The sequence below is a fragment of the Notothenia rossii genome, assembly GCF_949606895.1.
Source record: "Notothenia rossii genome assembly, chromosome: 5".
NCBI classification, from domain to species: Eukaryota; Metazoa; Chordata; class Actinopteri; order Perciformes; family Nototheniidae; genus Notothenia; species Notothenia rossii.
Window position 1 is genome coordinate 3,843,733 of NC_136903.1, and position 13,478 is coordinate 3,857,210.

General features: G+C 41.0%; 1 protein-coding gene across 2 annotated transcripts in view; it reads right to left on the reverse strand.

The window, feature by feature from the left end:
• Positions 1-13,478, reverse strand: part of LOC307040158 (actin nucleation-promoting factor WASL-like) — a 44,189-nt gene that overhangs the window by 10,499 nt on the left and 20,212 nt on the right. For both annotated transcript variants that reach the window (XM_079682751.1, XM_079682750.1), the window contains 2 exons: positions 4,420-4,609; positions 353-395 (listed from right to left, as the gene is read on the reverse strand). In XM_079682751.1, the coding sequence (XP_079538877.1) occupies positions 353-395; positions 4,420-4,609 (233 nt within the window). The remainder of the gene's footprint in view (positions 1-352; positions 396-4,419; positions 4,610-13,478) is intronic.

Below are 13,478 nucleotides of genomic sequence, written 5' to 3' on the forward strand. Positions count from 1 at the left end.
CTGGACGCACGTTATCACATCATTAATACTCGTAACATTACACCGTTTTACCTCCTGTACCGCAGCTATTCATGGAATAAGGACTTGTTGGAGATTTTGGAAGAATAAAGTGCTTTGAGTGCTTATATTTAAATATCTCCATGCATTCATTCCTTCAGTGTTCAGTGAACTCTGTGTCCACTTTCTGAGACAGTGACACGTTTTTGAATATGAGCAGGAAGCAAAAAGACCCTATTGTGTGATTTCATCATGCAGCCGCCACACAGGTCGCTATTGTGTTCCTGCGTGTGTGTGTGTGTGCGTGCGTGCGTGCGTGCGTGTGTGTGTGTGTGTGTGTGTGTGTGTGACTTACATCAAATCCCGTGTTTGGATCCCAGCCCACGTGACCGATGTGCCTGCAGAAGACGGGACAGATATGCAGATATGTGGTGAGATCACATGCATAAATATACAGAAGCATGTTTAGCATGTGCACGTGGGCCACCGTGTGCACATGCTAAATAGTCAGCCAACACACGCTTCACTTCAGTAAGAGTGACATCAGTCAGATAGACAGAGGGTCATTGAGAAGCCCTCAGACCACAATGCAACATGTTTACATCTGGATCACACACACACACACAAAATTTGTCTTTGTCCTTTTTGTCCCTAAGACAGTTTTGTCTCAGATTTTCGCAGTCACAGCAAACTCCGCATGTGTAAAATTCCTGATAACTTGTGTTATCCAGAATACCCTTTGTTGGGGGTTTTGTAGCTTCAGTGAGAAATATTTGGGGATTTTCCAAGGCTTGAGACCTGCTGCCAGAATATTTGCTTATACTATATACAGGACTGTCTCAGAAAATTAGAATATTGTGATAAAGTTCTTTATTTTCTGTAATGCAATTAAAAAAACAAAAATGTCATACATTCTGGATTCATTACAAATCAACTGAAATATTGCAAGCCTTTTATTATTTTAATATTGCTGATTATGGCATACAGCTTAAGAAAACTCAAATATCCTATCTCTAAATATTAGAATATCATGAAAAAGTATACTAGTAGGGTGTTCAACGAATCACTTGAATCGTCTAATTAACTCGAAACACCTGCAAGGGTTTCCTGAGCCTTGAAAAACACTCAGCTTGGTTCAGTAAACTAAATCACAAGTATGGGGAAGACTGCTGATCTGACTGCTGTCCAGAGGACCGTCATTGACACCCTCCATCAGGAGGGTAAGACACAAAAAGAAATGTCTCAAAGAGCAAGCTGTTCACAGAGTGCAGTTTCAAAGCACATCCACAAAAAGTCTGTTGGAAGGGGGAAATGTGGCAGGAAACGCTGCACAACCAAGAGAGATGACCGCAGCCTTAACAGCATTGTGAAGAAGAGTCGCTTCCAGAATTTGGGGGAGCTTCAAAGACAGTGGACTGAAGCTGGAGTCCAGGTATCAAAAGTCACTGTTCACAGACGTGTCCGGGAAATGGGCTACAATAGCCGTATTCCCATGGTCAAGCCACTTCTGAACTCAAGACAACGGAAGAGGCGTCTGACTTGGGCTAAGGAAAAGAAGCACTGGACAGTTGCACAGTGGTCCAAAGTCCTCTTTTCAGACGAAAGCAAGTTTTGTATTTCATTTGGAAGTCAAGGCGCCAGAGTCTGGAGAAAGGCTGGAGAGGAGCAAAATCCAAGTTGCTTGAAATCCAGTGTGAAGTTCCCACAGTCAGCGATGGTTTGGGGAGCCATGTCAGCTGCTGGTGTTGGTCCACTGTGTTTCATCAAGCCCAGAGTAAATGCAGCTGTGTACCAAGAGATTTTAGAGCACTACATGCTTCCGTCTGCTGAAAAGCTCTATGGAGATGAGGAATTCATTTTCCAGCATGATCTGGCACCTGCCCACAGTGCCAAAACCACCAGTAACTGGTGTACTGACCATGGCATTACTGTCCTCGATTGGCCTGCAAATTCCCCTGACCTGAACCCCATAGAGAATATGTGGGGTATTGTGAAGAAGAAGCTGAAAGACACCAGACCCAACAATGCTAATGAGCTAAAGGCCGCTATTGAAGCATCCTGGGCATCCATAACACCTCAGCAATGCCACAGGCTGATTGCCTCCATGCCACGCCGCATTGATGCAGTAATCTGTGCAAAAGGATTCCCAACCAAGTACTGAGTGCATTAATGGACATTTTCAAATGTTTGATTGTGTTTTGCTGTTATAAATCTTTTTTTTTTACTTGGTCTGAGGAACTATTCTAATTTTTTGAGATAGGATTTTTGAGTTTTCTTAAGCTGTATGCCATAATCAGCAATATTAAAATAATAAAAGGCTTGCAATATTTCAGTTGATTTGTAATGAATCCAGAATGTATGACTTTTTTGTTTTTTTAAATTGCATTACAGAAAATAAAGAACTTTATCACAATATTCAAATTTTCTGAGACAGTCCTGTATTGTAACTCGCTTTGCCTTTTTTCTCTAATGAGAAATTAAGCAAAACATTTGACTGCAAGGATTTTCTTTTCGATTGAAATCAAAACAAACATAATATTCAATACTATTATACGTAAACAAACAGAAAACCAAATAAAATTACTTTTTTTGATCTTGTTTAAAATGGCAAAAGTCAAAGCTTAAAACATCGGGGTTAGACTTGCTAACAAACATTTCCCAAATCATCCCATGGCTTTTCAGTTTTAAAACGGGCACGCCACTGATTGATCATGTTGAACTAGCCATTAGCATCACTAGAGCTTAACCGGTTGTTTTTGGAGTTTGAGCCACCGAGGACTAAAAAGGTATTGTAAGTGTTAGGGAATAATTGGCTTAGGTATTCAACCTTTGACACAGTTCATCGTTTTCTCTTCTCACTGTCTCCTTTCCCACGGCATAGGTCTACGGCCTTCGGTATTGCTGCTATCTCTCTTAAGGAGGAGCAGCTTTGGCGCATTGTTGGTGCCAGTCTATGACAGAGCACAAGCCGCCATGAGGTAGTTTACTGTTCAGGGACGAAGGTTCCCTGCCGCACATTCTTTCCTATGGACGAGAGCTCTAGTTAGATTCAGGGTCCATATTGCTTTAGTCCCGCTGATAAAGAATGTTGATTATTACACTCCGAACTACCGTAATTTTCGGACTATAAGCCGCGCCTTTTTTCCCATTTTTCGACGCTGCGGCTTATATAACGGTGCGGCTAATCTATGGATGTTACAGCTAACGGCCACTAGGGGACCTCCTAAATCTATGGATTTTACAGGTTACAGTCCACCACCTTTAACTCTATGGGCTCTATGGCCGGTCCGCGCCCCCCACCTTTAAGCGGCGGGCTCCAGCAGGAAAAGCTGGAGGCCGGAAAAGAGTGAGACAGGTAGCGCGCAAAAGTAAAAGTGGAACCGAGAGTGGTACGAGAGACAGAACGAGAGCAAGACAGACAGACATTACGAGAGCGAGACAGTTTGTCCCCGTACACCTGGTTGAAAACCACTGCTGTAGATCACTGCCGGTACGTGCGCTGGGAGCGCACCGTTTAAGTTTGAAAGTTGAAAAGTTTGTGTGTCTGAAACGCTATGTGATACAGTACAGTTTACACAGCACATGTTCTGTAGCTACTATTGCACTAAATGCTAACACTTGAATACGTTATGCAAATATGCAACTTGTTTGTTGAAATGTTAATAAATGGGAGCTTCCTCAAACAGCCATCTCTTTCCCGACAATCCCCTCTGTGCACGAACCCTTACATATGGTAATTAAACATTAAAACACCTGCGGCTTATAGTCCAGTGCGGCTTATATATGTACACATCATTCAATTTAGCTGCTGCGGCTTATATTCAGGTGCGCCTTATAGTCCGGAAATTACGGTAGTTAAAACCTCGAGCTGCAGAAAGAGTTCTTCAGAATTGGTTTGGCAACCGCTGTGTCAACTCGTGACACACCACATGTCTTGTTAATTCTCCGGCCGTAACTCCAAATAAACCGTCAGTGTTTGCCGTCAAAGCTCCAGCTCTCCTCGTGCCTCTCTGAGTCCTGACTCTCCCTTGCTACAGAAGTTTCCCCCACAGTAAGTAAACATAAAAAATGACTTGAAAGTGATATGAATAATCAATGAGTTGCTTAAGTAATATTTCAATGAATAACTCCAACAATTGCCTGGTTTAGCTTCTCCAACGTGAAGACTTTCTGCTTTTCTTTGTTCGATAATATCTCGGTTTTAGAGTTTGAGCCACACTGGGGACTAAAAACACTATTGTAAGTAAACATAGAAAATAATTGGAAGTTATAAAAATAATCAATGATTTCTTGACTGATTATTCAATGAATAACTCCAACAATTGCCTGGTTGAGCTTCTCCAATGTGAGGACTTTCTGCTTTTCTTTGTTTTCGATTATATCTCTGGGTTTTGGACAGACTTTTGGAGACAGGAGACTCACTGGAAGTTGCTCGGCGTGCCGATGTCCGCCTTGGTCAGCTTCTTCTTCTTGCTGGCTTTGGCCTTCTTGTCCTTCCGGTGGAGCATGTTGTTCAGGTGGTACGGCTGCTGCTGGCTGTGAGAGTTGTGGAAGCGGCTGTTGTTGATCTCCGGGTTCTTGATGTCCACAGTGGCAATGTGCAGCGCTGGACCTGAAAACAGAGAGACGTACATGAGCTGGGGTCCATTTAGAAACAACACTTCTACACAGCGAATATTAAAGGTCACCTATTATGCAAAATCCTCTTCTTCATGTCTCTTCTACATCAACATGTGTCCCCTCTTCTTCATGTCTCGTCTACATCAACATGTGTCCCCTCTTCTTCATGTCTCGTCTACATCAACATGTGTCCCCTCTTCTTCATGTCTCTTCTACATCAACATGTGTCCCCTCTTCTCCATGTCTCTTCTACATCAACATGTGTCCCCTCTTCTTCATGTCTCTTCTACATCAACATGTGTCCCCTCTTCTCCATGTCTCTTCTACATCAACATGTGTCCCCTCTTCTCCATGTCTCTTCTACATCAGCATGTGTCCCCTCTTCTCCATGTCTCTTCTACATCAACATGTGTCCCCTCTTCTTCATGTCTCCTCTACATCAACATGTGTCCCCTCTTCTTCATGTCTCTTCTACATCAACATGTGTCCCCTCTTCTCCATGTCTCTTCTACATCAACATGTGTCCCCTCTTCTCCATGCCTCTTCTACATCAACATGTGTCCCCTCTTCTTCATGTCTCTTCTACATCAACATGTGTCCCCTCTTCTCCATGTCTCTTCTACATCAACATGTGTCCCCTCTTCTCCATGTCTCTTCTACATCAACATGTGTCCCCTCTTCTCCATGCCTCTTCTACATCAACATGTGTCCCCTCTTCTTCATGTCTCTTCTACATCAACATGTGTCCCCTCTTCTCCATGCCTCTTCTACATCAACATGTGTCCCCTCTTCTTCATGCCTCTTCTACATCGATTCCCTCTCTTTTTGTCCTGATCCATTTCTATAAAAACCTGTCTGAAAATGAGCTGATCAGATTTTGGCCACTTGATGATGTCATAACGATGTTTTGGCTTGTGTAGCCATTAGCCAATCAGCAACCAAGGTAACCCCCACTCACAAGAAACACCGGTTGTTGTTATGCCTGCTGTGACGTTAAGTTGCCGCTTGTAATTATGCCTTTACAAGCTGAAAGTTGTATTTATCATCTGAATTTGGCGAAACAAGTTTAATATTCTAAACACCAAAACTTTGTTTATTTTGAAATCAGATGAAAACAAAATGTCAGGGACCCTGCCGTGTTATCTATGATTACTATACGCTTTCCATTCATAATGTCAGCGGGAGGGAGGGGGAGCGGCGCTCAGGAACAGCAGAGTGCGGGCTGACAGGTGTCTGTGTCGCAGAGACAGGCTACAAGTGTCTTAGGTTGAAGTTAGACAACTAATGTCTGGGGTAGTGTTCATGACTTCATGTTTATGTCATCTTAATGGTTAATCTCAATACACACACATTTTTTGTGCTTTCCAATAGTTTAAAATAGTTGTATTCCACTGTTAAATAACCCGTTCAATACAAACATGCCACTTGCAAAAATTCAATAACATTTCTGTGAACTGATATTTGTTTAGTGAGCTTATTAGAGGATGTTCCCTGAAAGACTGAAAAATGTTAATTAAGATATCAGAGTTAGTATATTTTTTAATAATTACATACAATACATGGACTTGTGTGTGTGTGTGTGTGTGTGTGTGTGTGTGTGTGTGTGTGTGTGTGTGTGTGTGTGTGTGTGTGTGTGTGTGTGTGTGTTCCAAGTGAATCTGCGGCCCCCTGGTTGCCAGTACATACATTATGTGGCCCTCACCACCATCCAAGTTGCCCATCCCTGATCTAAAGTAACAGACAGAGAATCAGCACTTTGGAAACAGGGCTGAAACAGAGGGGGTTATGGGTAATGCTGCAATGATCCGTTTGGTGTTTCAGCCAATCAGAGACAGGTTCTGTATATATCTGAGACCTGTGATATATTGATGAAAAACAATATAATAGGGGACCTTTAAACAAAAATTAAACAAAATCCAGACTATTTAATACCTTCTAAAGTGACTTCACGAGGAGGCTGGAGGTCTGCAGAGGGTACGCAAGAACTGCTGAAAACTTGGTTATGCATAATTCGTAAATAATGATATCCGATCGATCGGTTTGATTAAAGCATGTAAATAAACAAAAAATGTATCCATAGTTCAATAGTGAACTGCCTGAAACAGTCAGGTGTTGCAACACATACGCTAACGATCACTTTTAGTGTGATCAAGAAGCAAGTACTGATGTTTAACGACAGAAGAGAAACTAGAAAATTGATGTATGGTTAAAACGTAGCTGAAAACATGTAGAAAGAATAGAAATAGTCAAGTTAAATCTGTTTGTAAAGTAATAAAATCTGATGGTAGAGCGCCGTTTTGTACTTAAGCTTTTTATTTTGCTACCAATGTCCCGATCCCCTTTTTTTGCTCCCGATCCGATTCCGATCATTTGATTTTGACAATTTGCAGATACCGATTTTTCCCGATCCGATCTTTATGCAATGCATTAAGAGAAAAAAAAGAACAAAAGCATTCAAGTTGTCCCTTAAGGTTATTTTTTTATTTAAATTGGATATTCTATCCAACATGGATATAGCTTCTTTCTTTCACAGCAGCATTGGATCAGTTCAGTTGTGCAGCATTGGATCAAAACTAAATAAAGCTTATCAGTACTCGTTAGCTTACTGCTACAATTAGACACTGCGCCCACTCTGTTGCCAGATTTGAGAGAAATGAGCAGGTCTATGAAAACAAGCCCCAAAGAAGCAACACATACATGATGTTCTGTCATTTGAAACCAAAACTAAGGCCTCAGGATGACTTTAAGACTTGAACATGGTTCTTTTTGTTTTGTAACATTGAATACAACATTTAAAAAAAAGTATTTAAAAAAAAAAAAATCCCGATCCCCAATTTTTTTCCTCCCGATTCCGATCTTTTGAAAATCACGTGATCGGCTCCGATCCCCGATCACGTGATCGGATGGGGACATCTCCACCAAAAATGTTTTGTGCTGGGAGGGGTGAAGAAATATTCAAAAGGCGATTATAGAAATACAGTTATTGGGTTTGCTGGCAGGTTTTTACTGTAGTATTGTAATCTAACAGACTCTTGCGTTGTCACAATATGTCTTCAGTAACCCCCGCTACCTGAGGGATCAATATGTCTGCCGTTAACTCTCACACTGAGCCTTCATTATCCATCTCTTCTAATATCCAAAAGGTCAAGTGCCGGTCTTTCCTCTCCCGTCCGTTTGATAGAATTCCTGGAGTCCTGGAATTCCTCCTAATCAACACAAACCTCGGCAGCATCTGACAGAAATCACTAATCCACTGCTAATCCCAATCTAAATCTCCCGACTCCCCATGAATGCTGGAAGTCTACGACCAGGAAAACTGTCTCGCCTCAAACCTCAAACTCCAAGAACCAGGAGGTGAGGTGTTGAACATGGGAGGATTTGATCGAGGTATAGAGTACTGAGAAAGATGAGAAGACTCCAGATATTTGGCCTCTGATTGATACGTGTTTATACTTCTCAACAGAGACGGCAAGTAACTAAGTGTATTTACTCAAGTACAATTTAGATCAGTGGTTCTCAACTGGTCAGGCCTCGGCACCCACTTTTTACTTGGTCAATAAATCGCGACCCAACATTTTGAACCACTCAAATCTATTCAACAAAAAATCGTGCTGTAATATATACGCTTTTCAGCATACAATATTAATAAAAGTGAAGTACAGTGCATATATCCCTTCACAGAACTAAAGTATGCTTTTAAAAAAGGTTTATGAGATGATGGAATCAAAGCTGAACTGTATAAAAAAGGCACACATGCAACCCCACCCGGGGGTCTGGAGGGATTCTCCCCCAGGAGATTTTTAGAGATTATAACTTAAACTATGCATTCTGGTACACTCTGAGAAGAAAATAAATAAATGTATTACTACCCGACATATTAATAATATGTTATGCCATTGTTTGTTTTTCACTTTGTTCTGACATCTTGCTGCGAGAAGAGTAAAGAGGAGAGTCTGTGTGACTTACTTTAAATTGTGGGTAAGAGTAGATAGCTCCCATTGTTCTGTGACCTGTCAATCATCAAACCTGGGGTCATATTTCATTATGTGTTCATTTGTATCTGAAGTTGTACCCACTGATGTATAAAGAAGAGTTCTACCGCAAAGTTATTCTCCGTGAGGACTTCAGGCAACAATCTTGATTCTGATTGGCCAGAAGACTCGGAAAAACATCAGCAAAGATATTTTATTGAGAAGATGATCACTACGTAACTACTGGTCTCCGGTACTTCCAGCGCAACGCTTACTGCATGTACAGCGTTAGAAAATTGGGCCTTCAAAATAAAAGTTTGACTTTTTCCCCCCCAAAAAAAATTTCTTCAATTTTTTTTTTCAATTTTTTTTTCTTCACTCACACATCCACGACCCACTCGAAACGGGTCCGCGACCCGCCAGTTGAGAACCACTGATTTAGAGATACTTGTACTTTAGTATTTCCATGTTATTCTACTTTGTACTTCTACTCCACTACATGCATTTAATAACTTTAGTTACAGATGTGGATGAATGATGTGAAATATAACCAAGTGTTAAATCAGACTTTAGTTCCACCTGGAGTAAATCCACAAGCTACCCTGCAGTATACAAAGTCATTCAAACTAGCTGCACCTTTACCAGCTTTGAGAACACTTTCATGATCAATCATTATAAAACATATCATATATATTATTCTGAAATGGACCAATCTGCACAATGAATACTTTTACTGTCTTTCACTATATTTTGATGATAATACTTTTCTGCTTTTACTTGAGGAACATTTTGAATGCAGGACTTTTACTGTAACAGAGTATTCCTACACTCTGGTACTTCTACTTTTACTCAAGTACAAGATCTGAATACTTCTACTTTTACTCAAGTACAAGATCTGAGTACTTCTACTTTTACTCAAGAACAAGATCTGAGTACTTCTACTTTTACTCAAGTACAAGATCTGAGTACTTCTACTTTTACTCAAGAACAAGATCTGAGTACTTCTACTTTTACTCAAGTACAAGATCTGAGTACTTCTACCTTTACTCAAGTACAAGATCTGAGTACTTCTACTTTTACTCAAGTACAAGATCTGAGTACTTCTACTTTTACTCAAGTACAAGATCTGAGTACTTCTCCTTTTACTCAAGTACAATATCTGAGTACTTCTACTTTTACTCAAGTACAATATCTGAGTACTTCTACTTTTACTCTAGTACAAGATCTGAGTACTTCTACTTTTACTCAAGTACAAGATCTGAGTACTTCTACTTTTACTCAAGTACAAGATCTGAGTACTTCTACTTTTACTCAAGTACAAGATCTGAGTACTTCTACTTTTACTCAAGTACAAGATCTGAGTACTTCTACTTTTACTCAAGTACAAGATCTGAGTATTTCTACTTTTACTCAAGTACAAGACCTGAGTACTTCTCCTACCTCTGCTTCATAAAGAAAGGCATCAAACACATTGTATTTTCATCAGTATAGAAACAGAGGTATCATTTGGCAGATATGTTTCCACTGAATGCAGTTTCTTGTTCCTGAGTTCCTGCCAACACTCCATGAGGAAAGCTGCTAAACTCGCCAATAAATCTCTGGTTTCTTCTCCAAAACAAACCTGACAGCATCCCCTTACAACTTCCCCATCCCAAACAAAGCAAATGATCCCTGAAGTACCAACACACAAGAAGCTGCTTCACTAGACCAGTTCTTGTCATTCCTGTTCTCACAATGAGCACAAGAACAAAACAAGAGGAAGGCAAACTTTGTTCATTGACAAAATCGAGCTACGGCCTAGAAAAGAAGCATGCAGAACTCTTCCAATATCTCCAGCCTCCATACGGGAAGCTTCTAAACTTCCAATTAAATTCTTGACAGCATCAACTTACGACTTCCCTTCCTACTTGGCTGGATACAGCTCAGAGTGTATATTGAAGCTTTTGTCAATAAAGAGCATGAAGAACATTTAAGAGTTCACATCAGGTAGCGAGAGATTTGGAGGCCTCAACCTTCCCAAAAAATTTAGGGGGACAAGAAAAGTAATGTCCGAAACGTCGGTATCATTCTGCAGATTTCACTAAACACTGTTTCTTGTTTTGCCAAGAAAAACTCGAGTTCCTGCCAAGAACATGTGCGATCAAACTCTTTGAAAGACTGGAGTGTAACTTGATAGACTCCATAAGGAAAGCAGCTAAACTCTGCTTTCTTTTCCAAGAGAAACACAACGGCATCAGTTTACAACTTCCCTTCCTACTTGGCTCGACACGGCGAAGAGTATATATTCAAACCAACGCCAATGAAGAGCATCTGTGAAGAAGCTGCAATGGATTTAAGAGTTCACATCGGCTAAAGAGAGATTCAGAGGCAAACTAAACAAGTGAAGGCGAACTTTGTTCAATGAAAGACTCTTATTGAAGAAAAACGACATCTAGGTATCATTTAGCAAAACATATACTTCCACTAAATGCAGTTTCTTGTTTGCCTAGAAAACTCGATTCGCTGCCAAACACATGAGCACTGCTTTTGGCAGACTCCATAAGGAAAACTGGCCCAAAAAAACGTTGGCTCTTAAAACCCCTCTTCCTACTCTGCTTGATACAGTAAAGAGTTTATATTCAAGTCCTTGTCAATAAAAAGCATCTATGAAGAAGATTTAAGAGGTCACATCAGGTAACGAGAGATTCGGAGGCCTCAATATTCCCAAACAAAGAAAATGATCCCTGAAGTACCAACACAAGCAGCTGCTCCACTAGACCAGGGGGGTATACTACCAAGCAGGATTTTTGCTTAGCCGGCTAACTTCAGGGAAAACTCCGGCTATCCGGTCCTACGAAGCTGGTTCTCTTTTTAGCAGGCTAGATCTCCATGGTAACTTATGCTGTGCGGCTAACCTGCCCCGGAGCAGGTTAGGCTGCAGGCTAAGAGATCAACTCAGTGAAAGCACCGCCTGCTGACCAATCAGAGCTCAGTGTGCGGAGTTTAAAGCGATCAAGTCATATTACAGGAGAAAGGAAATACAGAAAAACTGCCGTTGCAGGAAAGACGGCCGGCAAAAATCAACTGACTGTGTGAACGTGAACATTAATAGAATATCACCTCCGATCTTCAGAGCAATCTGACTATTATAACATTAGCGTTAAGAAAGCTTACTTAAATATCTGCCACAACATAAGTAACCGGATCAGAGTAACATTAAGTACAGTCCGCGGCATATCACATCATAATGTATCATATATCTCCTTATCTGAGTCAGGTGAGCCGTATCTGGCCGAGCAACACTCACAGTGTAACATACTGTATGCAGAAGTATTATTTTAAACACATTAAGTTGACGAAACACTCGAGTCAAATGTAATTAAAGTCAGATGGTGTCTTAGACGGGGCAGTGATATCATAAACCTGTTAATGTACACATTCAAACACTTGTTCTGTTACCAGCTGTATTCACCTTGCAGGTGCAGCTATGTGGCTTTGATCCTGGATAAAGTGTTTAAGTCATGGATGTTTTAAGATTAACTTATAGTTGACTTTTCATTCAGGAAGTATGACGCGCTGCGCTGTCAGTACGCTTCTCCATGTTTGTGATTGGTCGAATGCTCCAAATACCACCCCTTTCATGTGAACGCACCTAACTAGATAGGGCACGGCTGGCTTGAGCGATCCACTTGATAACCCGTGTCGTAGTACCGTTTAGCGAGAGCGCGTATGTTTTGGATTAAGCCAACCGGCGAACTCAAACATATCCAGGTTAGGTTGAACCAGCTTCGTAGTACAGGCCCCAGTTCTTGTCATTCCTGTTCTCACAATGAGGACACAAACAAAACAACAACTTTGTTCATTGACAAACTAGGTTTGCAGACAAAAAAAAACATGCGCCGATCGATCAAACTCTTTGAATGTATCCAGACTCCATGAGGAAAGCTGCTGAACTCTGGTTTCTTCTCCAAAACAAACGTGACAGCATCAACTTACAACTTCCCTTCCTACTTGGCTGGAAACAAGTAAGAGTATATATTCAAGCCATTGTCAATGAACATCAAGTGAAGACGCTGAGGCTGGATTTAAGAGTTACGATCAGGTAGCGAGAGATTCGGAGGCCTCAACATTCCCAGAGGACAAGAAGAAAAACAATTGCAGGTGAACTTTGTTCAACGTTTAAATTGTATTCAAGAAAAACATGTTGATGCTTCCCAAAGTAATGTCCGAAACGTCGGTATCATTCTGCAGATTTCACTAAACACTGTTTCTTGTTTTGCCAAGAAAAATTTGAGTTCCTGCCAAGAACACGTGTGAACAAACTCTTTGAAAGACTGGAGTGTAACTTAATAGACTCCATAAGGAAAGCAGCTAAACTCAACATAACACTCTTAGATCTTTTGCAAAACAAACCTGACAGCATTAACTTACAACTACCTTTCCTAATTGACTGGATATAGAAAAGAGTGTATATATTCAAGCCCTCATCAATACAGATCAAGTGGAGAAGCTGAGGCTGGATTTAAGAGTTCACATCAGGTAACAAGAGACTCGGAGGCCTCAACATTCCCAAACAATGTAACCCTGAAGCTGCTTCACTAGACCAGTTCTTGTCATTCCTGTTCTCACAATGAGGACAAGAACAATAGAGAAACTGAGACTCACATTCAGAGAAAATCCACAGCAGCATCGCCCCTCTGTTGGTCTCATGCTTCACAATTTAAATGTCAGACTGAATGTGGAGAAAACTTCAATGAAAGCCCGATCGCAGGGAGAACATTTTGGAGCTGATGAAAGAGACGACTGATTCGTTGGGTGTATGTTAATCCTGCCCTCTGTCGCCTCACTGTTTGCCCACAGTCAGAGGGCTTAATGAAAGATAACAGTCTGTTGAGACAACGTGCAAAAAGC